Raw genomic sequence first — 19432 nt, 5'->3', positions numbered from 1 at the left:
ATCTGGACACGTCCAATTCAGTGACGACTGCACAAAGAAACATTCCGACCCAAAGACACACCAACAGTACACACACACACACGGGTCAACACAAGAGGGAGTGGACCCCCAATGGCGACTCTGGCAGCATCCTCCATTAACTCCATTACACACATATCGAATGCGCGGATATGTGTCACCGTCTCCAGGTCAGAGACAAACGGATACCTGATGAGACGAGGTGAGACAGCACCAAAATAAAATGGAACAATAACTGCAATGTTGATGGAAGGGGGTAAGGTCACTTAAATGACTACATTTACACGACTAAGATGTGTTAAAAAGAGAATATTTTGTATTTTTGAAAAGTTGATGATCTTTTGAAAAGGCATATTTATCCATTATAATAGACAGAAGGTCCATTTACGTCATATCTGGTGTTCCTCAGGGGTCTATACTTTGCCCCAAGCTTTTTTTTTTAATTGGTACTGCAAATTCTTTGTTTTTAAGATGATGCTAAACTTTACGGTCATTTTATTCATCAGTCTGATTCGGATGCAGTTTACCACTGACCTAACATCTTTCACAACGTGGGAGGATGCCAAAGTACCTGGAGAAAATAACGTAATTAGGAATGGGAGACGAGCCAGGTCCAAAAGACAATGTCTCTTGTTTGTTTGCGCTCTGTTTGCGACAAACCAAACGGGCATGGGCAGCTCGCTTAGTTAGTTAGCTAGCAAGGGAATCAGCCAGTACTTAGGCCCCAATTATCCACTAAATCTGCCTCTCTCTAAATGAGATTATTGCTACACGCACAAGCTGAAGCTCCCATTGGGTTCCATTAACTTTGATTACTCCTCATTATTTACTTACAGCTCTGCCACTGTTATTGCTTTCACTTGCGCAGATGCCCAGACAGGGAGGACCCGAGCACGGAGGCGATACGAGCGTTATTTTTTTTATAAATTCATAAAAGTAAGTAATAAGTGATGCACCTAATTGCAGAAAATGTAAGTAATGAAGACCAAACTGTAGGATTTTAAGTCTTTTTTGTTTTTCCTCGAAGTATGGTGGTAATTGAAAAGTAGAGGAGGGAAGAGGAAAACACTCCAAAGAAGCTCGGCGGTTGCTGGAGAGCATCTCACTTGTCATTTCGGGGCCAAGCCCGACGCTCAGGGCGCACATTAGCGCTTTTCCCACGCGTTTGTTTTCATCTTTGTGTAAAGCCTACGTGAATATCAAGAGGCCACAGCTGTTTGCCTCCAAACTTTCTGTCGGCAAAAGAAAATTCTGGAAAGTGAGGTGTGTTGGGGGGGGTGTAGAGAAATGCAGTGAGACGATATCAAGTCAGCTCCCAGGCCTAATTTCACCGACATTGTCCCTGGCTTAATTGCAAAATTCCCTCCATGACTCCTTCCCTCCCCGTTGCACGGCTCCGCGGCGCTCCGAGGTAAGAAAAAAAAAAAAAAAATCAGGATCTAATTTCATTTTGGTTTGTCTGAGGACAAGTCTTACATGTTTAATTCTATCCCAATTTCATGTAATCAGGCGGAAGACTTCCCCAGAGGGAGGGCAGAACAGGTCAGGACCAGGTCCGGGCTATTTACTAATGTAATTGGCCCACCTTGATTCCAGCCGCCTTTGTCTTTGCCTTTCTCTGCCATCTTTCTTTTTTTCTCCAAGTCACACCATCTTGTCCTCTTCCTATCTCCTCCCCTTCATCCTCCTCCCCTCTGGGCCAAGTGGACGTGTTTGTTATTGTGATTTCATATTTCCTTCCATCCATCCATCCCTGCCTCTGCAGCCTCTGGACATTGACTACAAAATCCATTATCATTTGTATATTTTAATTATGCAAATGAGGATAGCTCAGCTGGCCTGTTGGAGGCTGCAGGGGAGAAAGCGGGAACTCCATCGCGGGTGATTACAATTCATCCGCTCGTCGCGCTTTAATTGTAACAAGCTAATTACCGTGTTTCCATTTAGTTTGAACAATGCCAAAAAGAAAAGGGAGCAGTGATAGCTCGGGCTAACTCGGGCTGCAAAGCTGGCTGAGGGGCATTTGGAAAGGGAGGGAGGGAGAGATGAGGGAAAGCCGGAATTAAGGCCTGAAAGGTCATCGGAAACACTGATGCTGCAAGATTTCTCCCGCGTACAAATTCACCGTTTGTATTTATTTGATCGGTCATGTTCTGCGTCATACGAAATTCAAGATAGCCGACTCACTTTTGAGTCGCTTTGTCTAATATTTGTGGATGGCTACAATTGACTGATTTACGAAAATACCAACGCAAAGTCTAATTTGCCCCTGCCCATATTATTAAACGTATTAAATTGAAATGTAGCAATCACTATTGACTGAATTCAAATTATAATTATAAAACATAAAAAAGCTGCACAAAGGAGAAGCATTTATAGCGTTTACCTACTTTAGCTTAGCTTTAAGATAGCTTTTCATGTATTTTACTGTAGGTCTGGATCCAGATGGTTAAATAGCCCCAAAAAAAAATCTACCAATCACATTTAACTTGATACAACAATTTGCTTTCAAAAAGAGACATTTTGTTAGCTGAGTGAGGATCAAGTTGAGCCTGTCCCAAATCCTTCCACAATCCATCTTGACTCGCAATGAAAACAAGTTGAAAGGGCTCAGAGTAGTGAAAGTGAGGGCAAAAAAATATATATATAATTACATCCAGTCCACGCTCAAACGTACAAAGAATAAAGCAACGCCGGTGTTTATGCTCGAGGTGTTCTGCTTCATCTTCTCTCAATTCAGAGTTCTTTTGCCACTGAAATGAGTCCGGGGCTTCTGGGGATCAAGACCGGGCCTCAGCTGAGCAAGATCTCATTATCTCTCTTTTACATACACTCACGCACACACACCCCGCCATGATGTCACACTTTGGGGATCCTTATATGTATGTCACATTGAACACTTCATAACCTTTATTGAAAATTGTTTTACAATAGGACCTCCAAAAAGTAGAACCTAATTTTGCCCTGATTTGTATCTTCAGGATGCAACTTGGGGTGCACCTTTTGCCATCTTCCCCGTGCCCACCTACTTTGCCGTGTCATCGGGGAGAAACTAGAAAGGTATTTGAAATTGTCTTCCTTAATCATTTCCCTGATCCCGCAGGACACGCGATGACATGATAGGGGAGGGGCGGGGGGATGGAGGAGGTTGGGTGGGCGTGTGGGTGCCTGGAGAGAGGAAATACTGAAATCCACTTCACTGAAGGCTTCTCCAAGGGTTTCAGAAGGAACGCCCGGTGACACAGATGGAAGCAATGAAGGGCGATAAATCAAACCTGAAGTTCATACGAGGGGAAAAAAAATGAAAAGGGCATGATAATGACATTCTTTGCTTTTCTTCCTGTGAGATCTTTATTGGATCATAGACCTATTTTTGTAGAGCTCCACCTTCACCTGATTCTTTAACTGTTTGGAAAGTTACATCTGTTGTATCACTGGATTATGATCCATGTTGTATACAGATGTCAAACTATAGGTTAAACCCAGACATTAAATACCAGGAAGTCTTAGTGGAGAGATTAGCCTCGGTAAATATGTGGCGATCTTTAAATCACTCCGTGCAGCTGCTAAGTGGTGCTCAGTTGACCTAGGATGGATGGATGTGTGGATGGATGGGAGGATGGATGGTCGGATGGATGGATGGTCGGATGGATGGATGGTTGGATGGATGGCTGGATGGTCAGACAGCATCCCAAATCCAACTTAACCAGCAGTTTGGGATCAGAGAGAGGACGCGAGAGCTCTAAAATGTAACATTCATTAAAAGATCAGACACGCTCAGGATCATCGTTAAACTTGCCCCGATAAAAATAACTTTTGAAATCGCACATGACCTCAGATGCACTCCTGCCTGTATGTACTGCTTTTATTACACGTGATTCAAACACCACCATGCGAATTAGATGAGTAGGCCTGCTGATAGAAGAGCCAGTGGAACACTTAAAAGAATCCCAAATAGGCCCATCTGTCCATTTGACACTCTGTGATTCTTACTTAGCAGGTCCGGTGCCTGGTGGCAGTAATCCTGCAGGGATTTGATAAAATAGACACAAACATATTTATGATCCCAGATATGATTTTTGTAAAGCTATGTTTTAGTGAAAGCTGTTAAAGGAAGTATTTTTGGAAGAGTTAAATTTTGGACAACTGGACATAAAAACCTGCTGTTTTTTTTTTTTCTTTCTTTTTTTTTTTTTTAATTTATTTTTAAGCAAGTGGCCACCTGAACTTGAATCCACACTGGTCAGGACCAAACAATGAATTAATGCAGAAGGAAAAGAAAAAGTTTGTTGAACCCGCTCAATATTATTCCGTCAAGGGGGAGCATGACAAAAAAAAATATGAATCCAAATAAACTTTTTTCAAGTAAAATAATCCAGATAATGTTTGTAATCAAATTCCTTGAACTTCACCGCATACGAATGAACATGCAGATGTGAAATCTGTTTTCCCCCCCCCCGCCCTCTGTTGTCCAAACATACCATCTGGCATTTAAAACTAAGATAATATCAGTGTTAAAAGGATAATAATCCAGATCAAACAAAAGTGAAGAAAAACATCTTGTTTGTGTTTGGACTTAATGTGACATGCTTGTTTTGATGTCACGATTTCAAAAACAAGGGCTCATATTAGTAGCTTCGTCAGATCAGTGTCACCCCCCCCCAACATGCCTCTTTCAGCCCAGGCCTTTTAATCCTTCACTTCCACTGCTACCTAAGGGGTGTTCAGGAGTGAATGGATCAGTGAGAGATCAGCGAGAATCATCATCATCATCATCATAACAATGATCGCCATGATGAGATGTGTTTTGATGAGCGCTCTTGATATGAGCCTGTGGCACGTCGACAATAATATACCCGTGTGTACCGCATATGAAAAAAAAATCTAAAGTGTACTCGGTGAGAGATTTGTGTGTGTGAGCCACACACCCTCCCTCACAAACGCAGCTAATATAAATTCTTATTTAAATCCAAAACACCAGAGCGGCGATTTGGTTGAGCAATAATTATTTTTCAGAAACAATAATTATTAGCGTTTAATTCTGTTGTTCACTGTTTTGCCTGATGGCCATTTCTTCTGCTTTTATTTATTTCATTTATTTTTTTTTCAATCCGGAGCCCTAAAGCAAACTGCATGAAGCATTCGACTTGAATATCAAATAATTAGAAATCAAATAATTGAAAAATGAAAGCGCGGCTTGATCGTCATTGAAATGTATGAAGTTGCGCTTCCTGGAACTGTGTCTTGTTGTGTGAGGTCATAATATTTTAATATTTGGACTTTAATTGATTGATTTATTGTAAAGAATAATCTAAATATACCCTAATGATTTTTCTTTTCTTCCCCAATATTGACTATATTTTCTTATCAGTTTATCTGGAATGTGTTTGTCACTTTTATAAGGCAAAACAAACAATAAATGAAGATTAACTGCTCATAGTCTATAATCTGGGCGAGTCGAGTGCGGCTATACAGTATGTTTGATGGGATTACACACGGGATTACACAATTAAAGCGTGTCTGCTTGCGGGGTTTGTCACACTGTTGTGACACTGAGATGTGAAGAGAAATCAGTACAAATGAAAATATTCTATTAACAGGTCATTCTTGTTCTTTCTTGAGTAAATTTTTGCTCATTTATACTTCCCGGCTTTTGATTTCGGGTTTTGGCGCGGATTTAACCGGTGGGCGGGATTTATTAGGAATGCTTCTCATTGGCTGTATTGTTTTGAACGGCATCTGATTTCGGGAATTTTTTCGTCAACCATGATCACTCATGCTCGTGACAAAAATTCAAGATTTATCAGTTCACGTTTTGAATGACGTAATATTTCGAAACACAGTTTAGCGACATCTTAGTAGCTAAAAACATTCGCTATCGTGAATTGCTACGTAACAATACCTTGCTACCACCGCGTAATATATCACATTTGTGGTGATTCCGTCGTAAGATAGGTAGGAATTTCGTAAATGTGTTGTAAGGACACAATCCAAACATACATTTCAAATGAAGCATTTTTAAGCACATCTAAATCCTCTGACAGAACTTCTCCAGTGCCAGTCAGCTGAGCTCACATTCTAACTAACAGCAATTACATCCAAACAGTGATTGGAATCATCTTTGTGTTGGTCAATACCGACTCTCTCCCTCAATTTCATTCTGGCGGACGTCTTCCCGCTTTCAGCTTTTATTCGTCCCTCCCATCACTCGCCATGCCGCCTGGTGATTAAGCAGTAAATTAACCTCCAGGCCTCATTAATAATAAACGGATAGAGAAAGCTTTCGGTTGTTCCGTTTCCTGTCTGCCACGCTAATAGACCCCCTTAACGTTCACATTAACATAGCTCTTGTTTACTCGATGGACGGACAGGGACGAAACATGGGCGAGTAAACGCACTCGTATATAAGTCGAGGTGTATCATTTCACAAAGCACCTCAAATCGGAGGCGGACCAGCTTCTCAAAATTGACGGGGGTCAACCTTGGGGTTACCTTTGCGACTATAAGGATGCTATCCAAGCGGGTCGGGCTTCTTTCCAAATGTTCTCATATCGTTGAAGATATTACAGATATGAATACCAAGTTATTAAGGATGAAATTCCCGTCAGAAAACAAAGCTTAGGCGCTCTCAATAAGAAAATACAGTAAAAGCCTTATGGGACCACATTTGCGGTATTTCATTCCAACGTCTTTTTCAGGTCTAAGTGCCAATCTCGCGAGTTGCCTTGATTTTATGCCCCACATAAAATGGCGCCGTTTGCTCCACAATGGCCTATTTAAGTTACATTACCTTCAAATATTCCCCAGTAAAGAAAATTAAGCTGTGCTACTGTGAGATCATCCAGTTAGTTATCTTCTCCCCGTAGTAAGGATGTCACTTTGACACCCTGTGGAGAACACAATCATTCTCTTGGACAAAAAGGTAATAGTCTTATACAGTATTCCCTCAAATAGTCCACTTCTATAAAAAACACATTTAGAGGTGTTTTGCATGGAATAATATTCGCAGAAATGGATGAAAAAAAAATCTAAAAAATGACAGATGTCCAAAAAAAAATTTAATCCATTAGAGTCCTAGTTTTTATTTCTGGAGACACTGGATTTGGATGCTTGGGTCAAGCTGCCCCCCCCCCCCCCCCTCCTCCTCTGACCTTGTAGCCTCTCTGCTTACCTTTTCAAATGCTCTGTAGCGCCCAGCAGTCTGCCTGCGCTGAAGCTAATTGGCTTCAAGATGCAGTGTTCACTGTTCAACGTCTCATCACTCATTCCACTTAGAATAACTTGCTCAGGTCTGCCTGTGTCCAGAGGTCATTAAAAGCAGAGGAAGCCTTTAATTAGGAACTCTGGATTATTGAGTGAGTAACCATCACCCGCCATGGCTGAATACTCTATCCGCCTTGCACTTTTACTTTAGTTGACATCTGGAGTGATCCACGAATGGAATGCCCCAAAAATTAATCTTAAAATAAATAGTGCTTAATTGGCAAGTGTGCAGGAGATTGAGGATATAAATTTGATTTTTATTTATAGTATGCTGTTTTTATTTTCTTTTTTGGCGGAAATTCTAGGTATCAAAAGTTTTGGTATCGGTACTTGGTATCGGTGACAAGTCATGAAAAACTCATTATTATTATTGTGATTATTATTATTATTATTATTATTACTATTATTATTATTATGTGCATTTGCATAATCCCCTATACCTAAAGTGCTTGTCAGTGCAATGCATGGTAATCTTCTGTTGTGCTAATTGCTACCCGTGCCCGAGGCAGCACACATGCGCATCTCCTCCACAAGGCTGCCTATTTTTCTGAGTATCATCAAATAGGAGCCTCACAAACAAACTGCTATATTTTGATATGCAGTCGTGCAGGAGGAGGGTGACCTAGCTGCATGCACGGTGGCAATCCTCTTCAAAAGCCTCACTTTCTGTAATAAAAAAAAGAATCATAATCTCCATTATGATTTTTTCTTCCAATTTGCTTAAGATGTGTGTTAATTGTAATGGCGCGCTAAGTCTTTGCGGAACGTTGCAGTAAAAAGACAGCGCAGCATTAAGTAAGGATTACATTTGGAGCGACCATATTGTAGCCTACATCTGCTTTTTAATCGCCACTAAATGAATGGAAAGCTTTATTCTTGCCTCTGATAATATATGCACGCCTTGACTATTTTACCTCCAGTCGGGATAGAACATAAATAACAAATGAGATAAATTCTCTCATTTTATTATGAACTAATAGAAAAGGCTTGATGTTGAGAGAAAGGGCTGTTGGGGTACATTTTAGTATGGTAATCACTCACCTGGGGCGTGTTGCGTTTATTGACAGCTCTGATGTTAAATGTCTCAAGCTCACTTAGTGTTGTACCTCTTAATTTATTATGTCTCCATCGCTCTTCGGTGCGTGCGTGCGCTTCACTGGTTTGACCCTGCAAAATCACACGAGCGGTTCCAGTTTTTTTTTTTTTTTTTTTTTAAACGCATGATGAATTTCTCAGTGGGGCGACCAGCATTGTGAAATGTAGTCCAAAGGGCGTAATGGTTGTTAATAAACTTTTGAATACAATTTTTAATACCCCACCTTGCATTATTTACATGCAATAAAGCATTAGAGAGATAAACACAACAAAAACTTTATTGTAACTACAGGGAAATTCAAATTTTAAGTAAATAAAAATATTTATTGTTATAAAACTCCATTATGACGTCAGTTTTCGCAAGTGCGCCTGCCACGCGCGGCCCCGCCCCCTTGCGTGTGTCCCAAAACAAAAGCACGCGCTGTGACGAGGTAAATTGGTTTGAAAAGGAGCAGATGGGGCTCGTGTGTTGGTGCGCGCTCCGTGCGCGTGCACGTCATGCACATCCCATGCACGCGCTCATTCAAGAACAGCCCCCCCATGCACACACCCCAAAATGAGGCCGCCAGCTCATCTCAATTTGCCCTTTCACAACTGATTACCGACACCAAATATTTGCCATGCATGACTTTTACAATCTAACAACTTTTACTTTTCAAAACGGTGTTAATAATTGTGAATCATATCTCTCTCACGCAAAGACATTTGAAGAAGGTGACGACATTCTTCAATCTGGGTTACATGGCTTTATATTTAGGTCTGCGCGTTCCCATCTGTAATTTGTCTGCATATTTTTGGTGGATGGAGTAATTGAGCATCACTCGGGAAGGCCATGTATATCAGAGCAGACATTTGAAACCATAACTTTGGAACACCCACTTCACTATTGTATTAGTCCATTTTAATTACAACGGGAAAGCACAAAACAATCAAAACTCAAACAAAAGAAATACCAAATTAATTTCAGAATTGCATTGCAGGTATTTTTTTCCATTGAATTATCCTGCGACTTCTGTATAAATAATTCAAAAAAAAAACTTTTGTTTAATCAACAGCACCAACCTGTTCAAACTAAATGGAACGCAGCCCCAATTAGCGCCCACTAAAATTATCCTTCAAGTATTTAAAAAGGACTGTTGGAACAAAGTGACGGCCTACATACTTTATGACACAATTCGAAATTTTAAAAAAAAATTCTTTATTTTATTTTCATTTATTCCATAAGGGGCCGAACGCGCAGGGATAAACTGCCGTGCGTGCGTCCCGGCTGGTGGTGGTCGTGGTGGTGGGTTGAGCTCGAGCCACACGCCAATCAAACAGGAGAGAGAGCAAGAGAGAGTGAGGTTAAAATAAAGAGAGGGAGAGAGAGAGAAGGAGGGAGGGCGAGAGAGAGAGAGACGGATTAAGTCGGCGCGTGGCACCTCTGAAAGGCGAATAAAAGCAGAGCGTGCGTCCGCGGTTTAGTCACATCTGACGATCTGTTTCAATGTAGTTAGACCCCTTTTTTTTTAAAAAAGAAGAAAAAACAACAACAACGCCCCTGTTAATTAATTGTGGTTGTATATTGGATAGTTTAAAAAATGAGCTTTTCATTCTATGTAGGATAAAAGTGATTTTTCAACTTAGAAGGATTTTTTTTAAACTAACAATTTGGAGGACTCTCGGCTGTCAGAGGTAAGCACTCGAATTAAATTGTACATATTTGAAAATGTCCCCTTTCCATATGGTTTGAAATTATCACCATACAAAATGTTACACTTCAAATTTGAATTCATGTCGTTGCGTAATTGTGTATGGATTGTGAATTGCCGTTGATCGCTCAAAATTGCGCAAATGCGCAGTAAAAGTTTTCGACCTCATTTAAAATGAGATCTTCGAAAGGGCTTCCATTTTTTTGTTTCAAAAAGCTCAATCGTTATTGCTTCTTTTCAACCTTTTTATCCCCGATAATCATGCGGGAATTATTAAATAATAATAAATCAGCAATCATTTTGCTATTGAAATAACTCATTTACGGGACGATATATTCGCTGCGTTTTGTCACTCCAAGGTTTTAAATATAGATTGTTAAATAAGTTAAATTAGATGCACAAATATTATACTGCTATTGTGTAGCGATAATAAAAAATGGTGCCTTGTCTTTCCATTTACAACTTTAAGATCATGAAGTCTGAAATGTATTAATTTATTAAGAAAACATAGCTGGCCGAGTTATTAAAGTTGTATAGTTTTTTTTTTTAACATGAAATGCTTTTTGCAACATTTCTGTAGCATTTTTATTTTATTTTGAGGTGTGTGTTAATCATTCTCCAAATACTCTAAAAATTACTAAACCTTTCTATAGAGGAGTTCTTGTAAAATAATGAAACAATTTTTCAAATATTAATTAAATGCAATCATAAATAATTTTATAAATGGAGTACAAGTTTGGTTGGGCTGTATTTGTATGTTCTCACCTGACCTAACATGGACTGGCCCTTTTGTATATTTTCAAAATATATTTTTAAATGCACTAATCATATTTTAATATTAATTTCATTTGCTTTCTTCAGAGAACACTTTTTTTTTGTAATCATAACTGAAAAGAGAATGCTGAATGCAAAATTCCAGGCATGGAAATAATTCCAAACATCATGCCAAGATATATTTAATAACTTTTTCCACATCTTAATTGTGTGTCCTGGCATAAAAGGGTGTTTTTACTTTAGCAGCATCAAATCATCATTTTTTTTCCTCTCTTCCTCCTCGTGCAGGTTTGTCGTGCAAGTATGGACAAGTCTCATCTTTCCAACCCCAATGACATCATCATGAGCAGCCCACCAGGCCCGTACCCGCAGGAAGCTCTGACTCCTCCCCGGCCCAACCATCACCACTCCTCATCTTCCTTATCCTCACCCTCGTCCTCCTCCTCCTCGCCCCTCAAGCCCAACCAGGTGGGCCAGGTCATCCTCTACGGCGTTCCCATTGTGTCGCTGGTCATCGATAACAACGAGCGACTTTGCCTGGCGCAGATTTCCAACACGCTGCTGAAGAACTACAGTTACAACGAGATCCATAACCGCCGCGTGGCGCTGGGCATCACTTGCGTCCAGTGCACCCCCGTTCAGCTGGAAATCCTTCGGCGCGCCGGCGCCATGCCCATCTCGTCACGCCGCTGCGGCATGATCACCAAACGCGAGGCCGAGCGTCTTTGCAAGTCCTTCCTGGGGGAGAACATGCCTCCCAAACTGCCCGATAACTTTGCCTTCGACGTGACGCACGAGTGCGCCTGGGGTTGCCGCGGTAACTTCATCCCCGCCCGCTACAACAGCTCGCGGGCTAAATGCATCAAGTGCTCCTTCTGCAATATGTACTTCTCCCCCAATAAGTTCATCTTTCATTCCCATCGCACGCCGGACGCCAAGTACACGCAGCCCGACGCCGCTAATTTCAACTCCTGGCGGCGGCACCTCAAACTTAGCGATAAGCATCCAGCGGATGAGATGGTGTACGCTTGGGAGGACGTCAAGGCTATGTTCAACGGAGGGAGCCGGAAGAGGGCCTTGCCCTCGGGGAGCCACTGCCATTCCATGGCCTCCATGAAGAACGTCGGCTCGGTGGTGCCCCACATGATGGGCGGCGACCCGGGCGCCCACAAAAGAGCGCACTTTGATGACGACGAGGACTTAGAAGGAGGCGCTCTGTCACCCCGGAAGACGCCACGCAGCTACCCAGTCATCCCCGTCCCGAGCAAAGGCTTCGGTGTGTTGCAAAAGTTCCCCCCGGCGTCCATTTTCCCGTCACCTTACCCCTTCCCGGCGTTTGGCCTCTGCCAGCAGAAAAAAGACGACGGCGACCTTTCGGCCGGCCACAAAAGCGCAGGACTGTCGGGTCTTTTATGGCCCGGACGCAAGGACGCTTTTTATCCTCCTTTTTGCATGTTTTGGCCCCCGAGAGCGGCGGGGGGGATCCCGGTACCCACGTACTTGCAGCCTCAGCCTAGCCTCTCCTCATTGGCTGACAATCCCTCCCTTCGGCAGGCCTTCTTGGATCTGTCCGACTCCTCCGAAGCCGCTAACGGTACAAACGTGACCCCCAACAACGGGAGCGCCGCATCCAGATCCGGCCTATTTGACCCCGACTGTACCATGGTGACCCCTGACCTCCGGCCCGTGACTTCGGAGAGCTGGCTCAAACTCATAGACAACCCCACGCTCCAAACCAGAAAGCCCAGCTACGGCTCAGCCTTCCGCCCCGTCACCAAGGACGCCGAGAGCATCGCTAAGCTCCACGGCAACGGAGGAGGCCTCGCCGGGACGACGGACGACGAGTCGGGCGCGGTCGTCGCTGTCGGTTCTGACCGCCACCCGAGGCTCTCACCCGGCAGCAGCTGCAGTTACGGCAGCGAAAGCGGCGGCGAAGGAGAAGCGGAGCCGGGGGACAGCGAGGAGGATGGAGAAGTGGACGTGGAGTCCTCCAAGCAGGACGACGACGAAGACGACGGGGGCTTCTCCAACCGGCCCCTGCAGACTCGCACGAACCCGTTCCTGCCCGCCCCGAGCAACAGCGCCGGCGACGAACGTGGGAAGGAGAGGGGGAGCATTTCGGCGTACGGCGGCAGCCCCCCTCTCTCCGCCGACCCCACCCGACAGTCCCCCAGCTTGCCCGCTTCGTCGCCCGCCAGCCTGCAGCTCTCCAACTCCAGCCCGCCGCACAGCAGAGAAGACGTAAATATCCCCCCCGCCGGCCACATCAGCTAATTATTATTTAAATAGCGTTGCGGCAGGCTGTGATGTGATCTGCATAAGCAGATTGATAGGCCGACTTCTCCCTGTTGGAATTGAAAGAGTCACCCCGCCCTGATCTTGACTAATAACCGCCCCCCCTTGCCATGTGGGCTCTTTAATGACCACCTCATGTTTGTTCTCCTCAGCCTGTTAGGGCAACTCTAATCTTTAACCTGTTGACACTCGGATTAACCTGGCGGGCCGAGCAGTAGCGGAGACAGGAGAGAAAAAAAATATCAAAGTAAATCTCAGGGCTGACTCTTTAAATAAATAAAAAAAAGATTAGGAAAACATGTTGACATATTTGATATTTCCTGCTACATGTTGCAAATGTAATCTTTGTGATTCCAGGTGGACAAAAACCGAAACGAAGGACTGCCAGCCTACGCAACCAAAGACTCCATGTCAGGTGGGCAAACACTTTTCTTATATTCATGACCATCACGCTCGTTATTAAAGCAGCTTTGACTTACTATCAATTTTTCTAAAAACCCTTCTTTTTTATATCCACCATTTTTTTTTTTTATGACGGCTTTCTTTCATTGAGTGTGAGGTGTTTTATGTGACACATATTTCTGAGATGTTTCATTTTCTGCTCATCTTTTCACACTGACGACGTGCTCTGCTTTTTTTTGTGGTGGGGCACACTCTGTCGTAAACACACACACACATATACCGTCTCAGTAAACGTATTTCATTGTGTCTTCAAGATGAGAACAAAGAGACGAGCAGCTTCTTCGGAGTCGAGAATGAAACATCAGTACCGGCGCCAGACTACTGGAGGGAAAGCTCGGGTAGGTTATTCCTCTTTTTGAAGTAAAATAAATCGGATTTGCATAGTTGGTAGGTCGGTTGGTTACACGGTTAACAAAAAAAAAAAGTTGGGTGACCTCAAAATTTCAGGGAAACCTTAAACAAAATTTTGCATTCAATAAACTTGAACCAGATTTCACACTCAGTCAGTTTGTAAGTAAATTGAGTATTTTTTTTTCTCTAATTTAGCAAAACTCCATACCAATAGTTCATTTTTATTTTTGTATTGAATTATAAGGAATCAACCACAGGTGGTCATCAACATTTTGCAAATTGCTCTGTGGTCCAATATAACCATCCTGCAAAAATTGGAAAATCCATCCCAGGTATCGGATCTTATTAGATGGAGCAAGTGTACCCAATGAAGTGTCTAAATACACACAGGCAAGAAAGAGATCGCCTAAAAAGATGCTTAGCCCGATTGTCGCCGATGCTCTCGCTCCTCGGGGAGCCGTTATAGTTCAACAAGAAAACATCAGCTCAGAAATAAGCAGCGGCTCTGGCAGCCTCCATCCTAGACCAATATCGCCGCAGACATAATTGCCTTTTTTTTTTCTTCCCCCCCCCCCCTTCCCCATCCTCATCGCTAAAAAACCTTTGCTGTTTGAAAAAGATCACAGCTTATTGCCTTTTTATATCTGTCAGGAAGACATTAAAAGTGCTTTATGACATCTGTGCCAACATTTATATCTACCCCCCCTAACACAAACGCACACTCCCGCTACCCGGACACACCCGCGTGCACGCATCGTAATGATCTCCGCACATAATGCGTAATGTATTTCGAAAAATTACACGAAACAAATTAAATGAGACCACCTTCCCTCTGATTGCCAAACGTCTCCCTGGGCGTTGGGAAGCTCTACGTGATTAGAAGGCCTGACTCCTTTGAGAATGCAACACCCCCCCCTCCCCTTCTTTCACCGCCTCCACTGTCTTTAAACTCTCCCTCTGTTTCTAGGGAGGTAAAAAAAAAATAATCTAATTTTCCATTTATGTAATGCAAACCGCTTTGGCTTTGACTATTCACGGTTAATTGACTGTCAAACGAGGTTGTTATCCTCGGGCAGTGTCTGCAAATTTGCTTGTCAAATGAGACAGAGAGAGGAGAGGAAAAGAAGAGGCGAGAGGGGGAACTCTCGGATCTGAATGAGAGGAAAGAGCATAGGAGGGCTGAGGGGGATATGAAACGACTGGAGGAAAACCGTACGCGTCGAGTGTCGGCGATTGCTTCATCATCTCGTGCATCGCCTGCTGTTTTCAAACTGGTCATATTGCTATGGGGGGGGTCGAGGATATCTTAGTGAGTCCATAAAGCATAAACAAAATATTTACAAACTCCAAAAATCCTTCAGAAGATGATTCTTACATATGTAGGAATCGGAAAATACTCCTGAATACTTGAAAATACCTGAAAGGGGGTCAAATTCCAGAGGGGGGGGCATTGCCCCCGCAGGCCCCCACTCTAGCGCTGCCACTGCTGACACAATTTATAGTCTTCAATGAAGCTAAGAATTGTTTTTTTGGAATATGGGAGGAAGGCCCAATCTAACAAGATCTGATACACAATGTGGAGCTCAAATTCTGCTTTTACAAAGCTATTTTTTTTTTATTGAAACTCTATTATAAAAAAAAAAAATCGTGGACATTGTAATTTCCTTAAAATGTTGTAGAACTGATCAATTGAAACGTAAAAAACTTGACAAATAGTGTAATGTGTAATGGGACACTGACGTCTAGCGGTCAAATGGTGAATTACAGTTTCTTCACTCAAGTTGGAGATGGGAACAATTCAAACGCTGATCAAGATCAGCTCTGCTGTGGTTAATCATAAGATATTTTTTCATATCAATTGAAAACCTTCTATTGTTTTCTCAGGTGACCAAAGTCAAGAAGCCACATCTCCTGTGCAGCTCAAGAAGGATGTGGAGAATATGGAGAAAGGTAGGCAAAGATATTTTGATTCACACACTATCATGCATGCAAGCTGTTTTGCAACATTGTCATTATTTTTTTTTTTAATCCCCAACAGAGGAGCTCCAGAAAGTTCTGCTGGAGCAAATAGACTTCAGAAGGAGACTGGAGCAAGAGTTTCACGCTTTGAAGGGCACCTCCCCGTTTCCTGTCTTCCGTAAGTTCCAAGTCAAGTTTATTTTGTGCTATTATTAAATAATCAGCACCAGTTACTTTATAAATTGGTATCATCATTTCAGATAATTTCCAAGACCAGATGAAAAGAGAGCTTGCTTACAGAGAAGAGATGGTCCAGCATTTACAGATGGTAAGACAACACATGCAAAAATAAATAAATAAAATAAGATAAATAAGATCAATAAAATAAATAAAATAAATAAAATAAATAATGTTGCTTATGTGTGCATCCAAAGAAAAGTATATCCAATCATATTTGTCTTTCATGGGTGAGAAGCTCCTGTGCAGCATGCGAATCAATCATCCCAGCTGACTGATAGACTGACAGCCTCCATTTGTCTTTGCTTTCTGTCACTTGGAAAAAAAAACTTGCCACGCCTTCGTGCACGCACAAATTGCGAATGCTGAATACGAAAAAGATTTTTATTCACCTCAACAATTATTGATACATGTTTAATTCGCTCCTTACTAACATTTCTCTACTTTTTTTGTCCTTCAGATTCCATATGCAAACATCATCAGAAAAGAAAAGATCAGCTCCCATATGAATAAATAGCTGACTTATCTTTTGATTTCCTAAAAGAGAAGCAAATTGATGAAAAATCAGCAGTCAAGACTCCAACGAGGACCCAAAGAGGTCTTCGAGACTAATCTGCTGAGATTCAACTACCTGACTTTTTCCAAGAGTTTTTAAAGGTACAAAGAATCGGATTAAGGTTGAGGCTGTTTTTGTTCAGGACTCCGAACTGCTGCTGTAAATAAACACATTGGACGAGGATGGTCCTCATTCTGATGTAGTTACTGCTGTTACTGTTTTTGTTGCTGTAATGTTAGTAACTGACATATCAGCCATTATTTACTGTGAAAATATTCATTCTAAACACACAGGAAACGTTACCTCAAAAAAAACATCATTTCTCATAATGTCCCAAAGTATTCTGCAGACAAGCATCCAAAAAATGTACTTTTTATTGACAAATACAAAAATACATTAAAGGCTTCACTTTCATGAATGGACAGGAATTGTATAGATGGAACTTATAATATATCCCGACTAAAATTGTATATATATCGTCCAATGTGGGAGTATTCATCCTCACAGTCTGTTTAAATGTATTTCCTATTTTCATTTCAGTATTGGGGCCGCAGACCCTGCCCTTAAAATATGATTATTTATTACAAAGAGAAAAAAAATGATAATGCTGTCATTTGTGTCTCACAGTGTGTAAAATGAAAACTCATACATCTTGTTTATACATTGAACCAAATGAATGGATAAAGTTGTCATTTAAGAAAGATGTTCTAAACTGCAGATGTATTTAAATAACCTATGTTCCTGTTCTCTGCAATTTATTGTATGCGTAAATTAAAAGACTATAAATAACTGTAAATGTTTCCTAATTGTACACAAATCATTTGAACGTTTTATTAATATTCATTTCCAGAAAAAAAACATTTATTTTTCGAGCGTCTCTTACGTCACAGTGTTTACGTCCACATTATGCGATTTACGACGCTCCTCTTTTGCACGACATTTTCTGCTCATTTACGGCCCTCTGTCTCCGTGCGAGAATTTGCCAGCATGGCGTTTACTCTTTATGCACTCATCCAGACAGCTATTCTGTGCACAAATGCTGTCGCCGTGTTGCACGAAGAAAGGTTTCTCAGCAAAAGTAAGTCTTTATTAGTCATTCTTAAAATAAACGCAACCACAAAGTGGTTTAAAAACACTAAGTGCATTAATAATGTTTGATTTTTGTTGACTGCTAGTGAGGCCAGTTTGTTATTGTGATTGTTGACAGTGATGTAAATCAGTAATGTGTTTTTCTGTCTGCACTGACCTTCTAACATAATGCATTGTTAATTATATACATTGTCATTAATGAAGGTTATTATCTTTGATTAATCACAGATTTTTTTTTCTCCCTCATAAAGTGCAGCTCTCCATTGTTTTGACCATTGTGCGTTTCTGTAGTATTATTCAAGTCTGTTGTTCTGTCTTTAGTTGGATCAGGTGTCGACCATGGGGTCTCTGGTTTTGGAGATGACCCTGGAGTAAGAGCCCAAATCCTCAATCTCATCCGCTCAGTCCGAATGATCATGAGGGGTGAGTTCCTTTCGTCCCTGACTCGTGCTCTTTTGTACCTGACTCTTAAATGTGTTTCCATCTTTGTTTTTTTTAGTGCCTCTTATAATTGTGAATTCAGCCTCCATCGTCCTTCTGTTGCTTTTTGGGTGACGACCGGTTGCAAACTCAAGCTGCAGGACCAAGGAACAATCTCGCTCTTGCTTTCACACAACTGACACACGCAGTTGACATTTAGGTGGAAGCAATGTTGTTTAATACTTTCTAAGAAAAAGCAAACCCAGCACATTCCTTCAGTTGCACACTTTTTTAAAAAAATAGTTATTTAATGTTTGTATGTCCAACATGTGGTGAGTAATTTACATCTGCTGCACAATTTGTGTGGAGTTTGCATGTTTTCCCTGTGCTTGTGTATTTTTTTTTTTATATAGGTTCCTCCCACATTCCCAAAACATAAGTTTTCATTTAATTGAGGACTGCATATTCCCCTATTTGTAAATCTGAATTAGATTTACACTGTTACCATGGAGACACTTGTTACTGCAATTCATATTGCCACTGATTTGCTTTTAAAAGAATTGTGCCAAATGTGTGGAAAAACAATGTATTTATTTCCAATGCCATCATCTCAATTGTAATAAATTTACATCTTAACTGTCATAATCCAATCCAAAAAATACTTTCTCTTCATCTTTCCTGTCTTTAACTATTGACACATTTCTCTCGCTCTGCTCATCCACTCCCTGCTGCTCCACTTTTTTTTTTTTAATAATCCCCATATGCTGTGAATTATCACAATTTCCTGCCCTGTTGATCCTGACAAATATTAACAAATTTTGATCCTAAAAATATGAGGGTAGGTCAATGCGGCTCTGCTAGAATTGAAAGCATATGTTTATCAGAGGGATATTAACAGCAAAAGTCACTTTAATCTGTGATTAGGCTGCTGTGAGCTTTGGTATTACAATAATATGTGTAAAGTGATCACAGGATGTCTTTACGGTGCATAATGTGGTATTAAGTTATGATTTTTATTTTTTTAAATAAAAGGTAACTTGCTGATGCTAAAATACAACTCCATCCGTTGGGATAAAAATAAAATAGAATCAAAGGAAATAAATGCATAATATAGTTTTGGATGTGATCTTGTATAAACACTTAATTCTGACACTTCTCTACCATGTTTTCCACATCCAATGTAGCATGCAAAATATACGTATGTATGAACAAAAACTGAAAA

At 41.4% G+C, this 19432-nt stretch overlaps 2 protein-coding genes across 4 annotated transcripts; both read left to right on the top strand.

Moving 5' to 3' along the window:
• Positions 1-1530: 1530 nt before the first annotated feature.
• skor2 (SKI family transcriptional corepressor 2) lies at positions 1531-17491 on the top strand. 3 transcript variants are annotated; one of them, XM_088392641.1, is made up of 10 exons: positions 1531-1590; positions 3000-3078; positions 11130-11309; positions 11388-13082; positions 13494-13551; positions 13853-13936; positions 15834-15899; positions 15988-16086; positions 16169-16236; positions 16606-17491. In XM_088392641.1, coding segments are annotated over exons 1-10 (2388 nt in total). In that variant the 5' UTR covers positions 1531-1588; the 3' UTR covers positions 16663-17491. The 3 variants fall into 3 exon arrangements, with proteins under 3 accessions (XP_088248767.1, XP_088248766.1, XP_088248768.1); XM_088392640.1 differs by having other exon boundaries at positions 11130-13082; XM_088392642.1 differs by lacking the exons at positions 1531-1590; positions 3000-3078 and adding an exon at positions 9871-10050 and having other exon boundaries at positions 11130-13082.
• Positions 17492-17623: 132 nt separating this feature from the next.
• Positions 17624-18855, top strand: ier3ip1 (immediate early response 3 interacting protein 1). The gene is made up of 3 exons (XM_088391461.1): positions 17624-17779; positions 18112-18213; positions 18290-18855. Exons 1-3 carry the CDS (start codon positions 17689-17691, stop codon positions 18343-18345), a joined length of 249 nt encoding a protein of 82 aa, XP_088247587.1. The 5' UTR covers positions 17624-17688; the 3' UTR covers positions 18346-18855.
• The last annotated feature ends 577 nt before the right edge of the window (positions 18856-19432 follow it).

The sequence above is a fragment of the Syngnathus floridae genome, chromosome 12 (assembly GCF_059516105.1).
Source record: "Syngnathus floridae isolate MCC-2025c chromosome 12, RoL_Sflo_1.0, whole genome shotgun sequence".
Lineage (NCBI taxonomy): Eukaryota > Metazoa > Chordata > Actinopteri > Syngnathiformes > Syngnathidae > Syngnathus > Syngnathus floridae.
The sequence above is the reverse complement of the archived record's forward strand: the minus strand, read 5'-3'. Positions and strand labels throughout refer to the sequence as shown.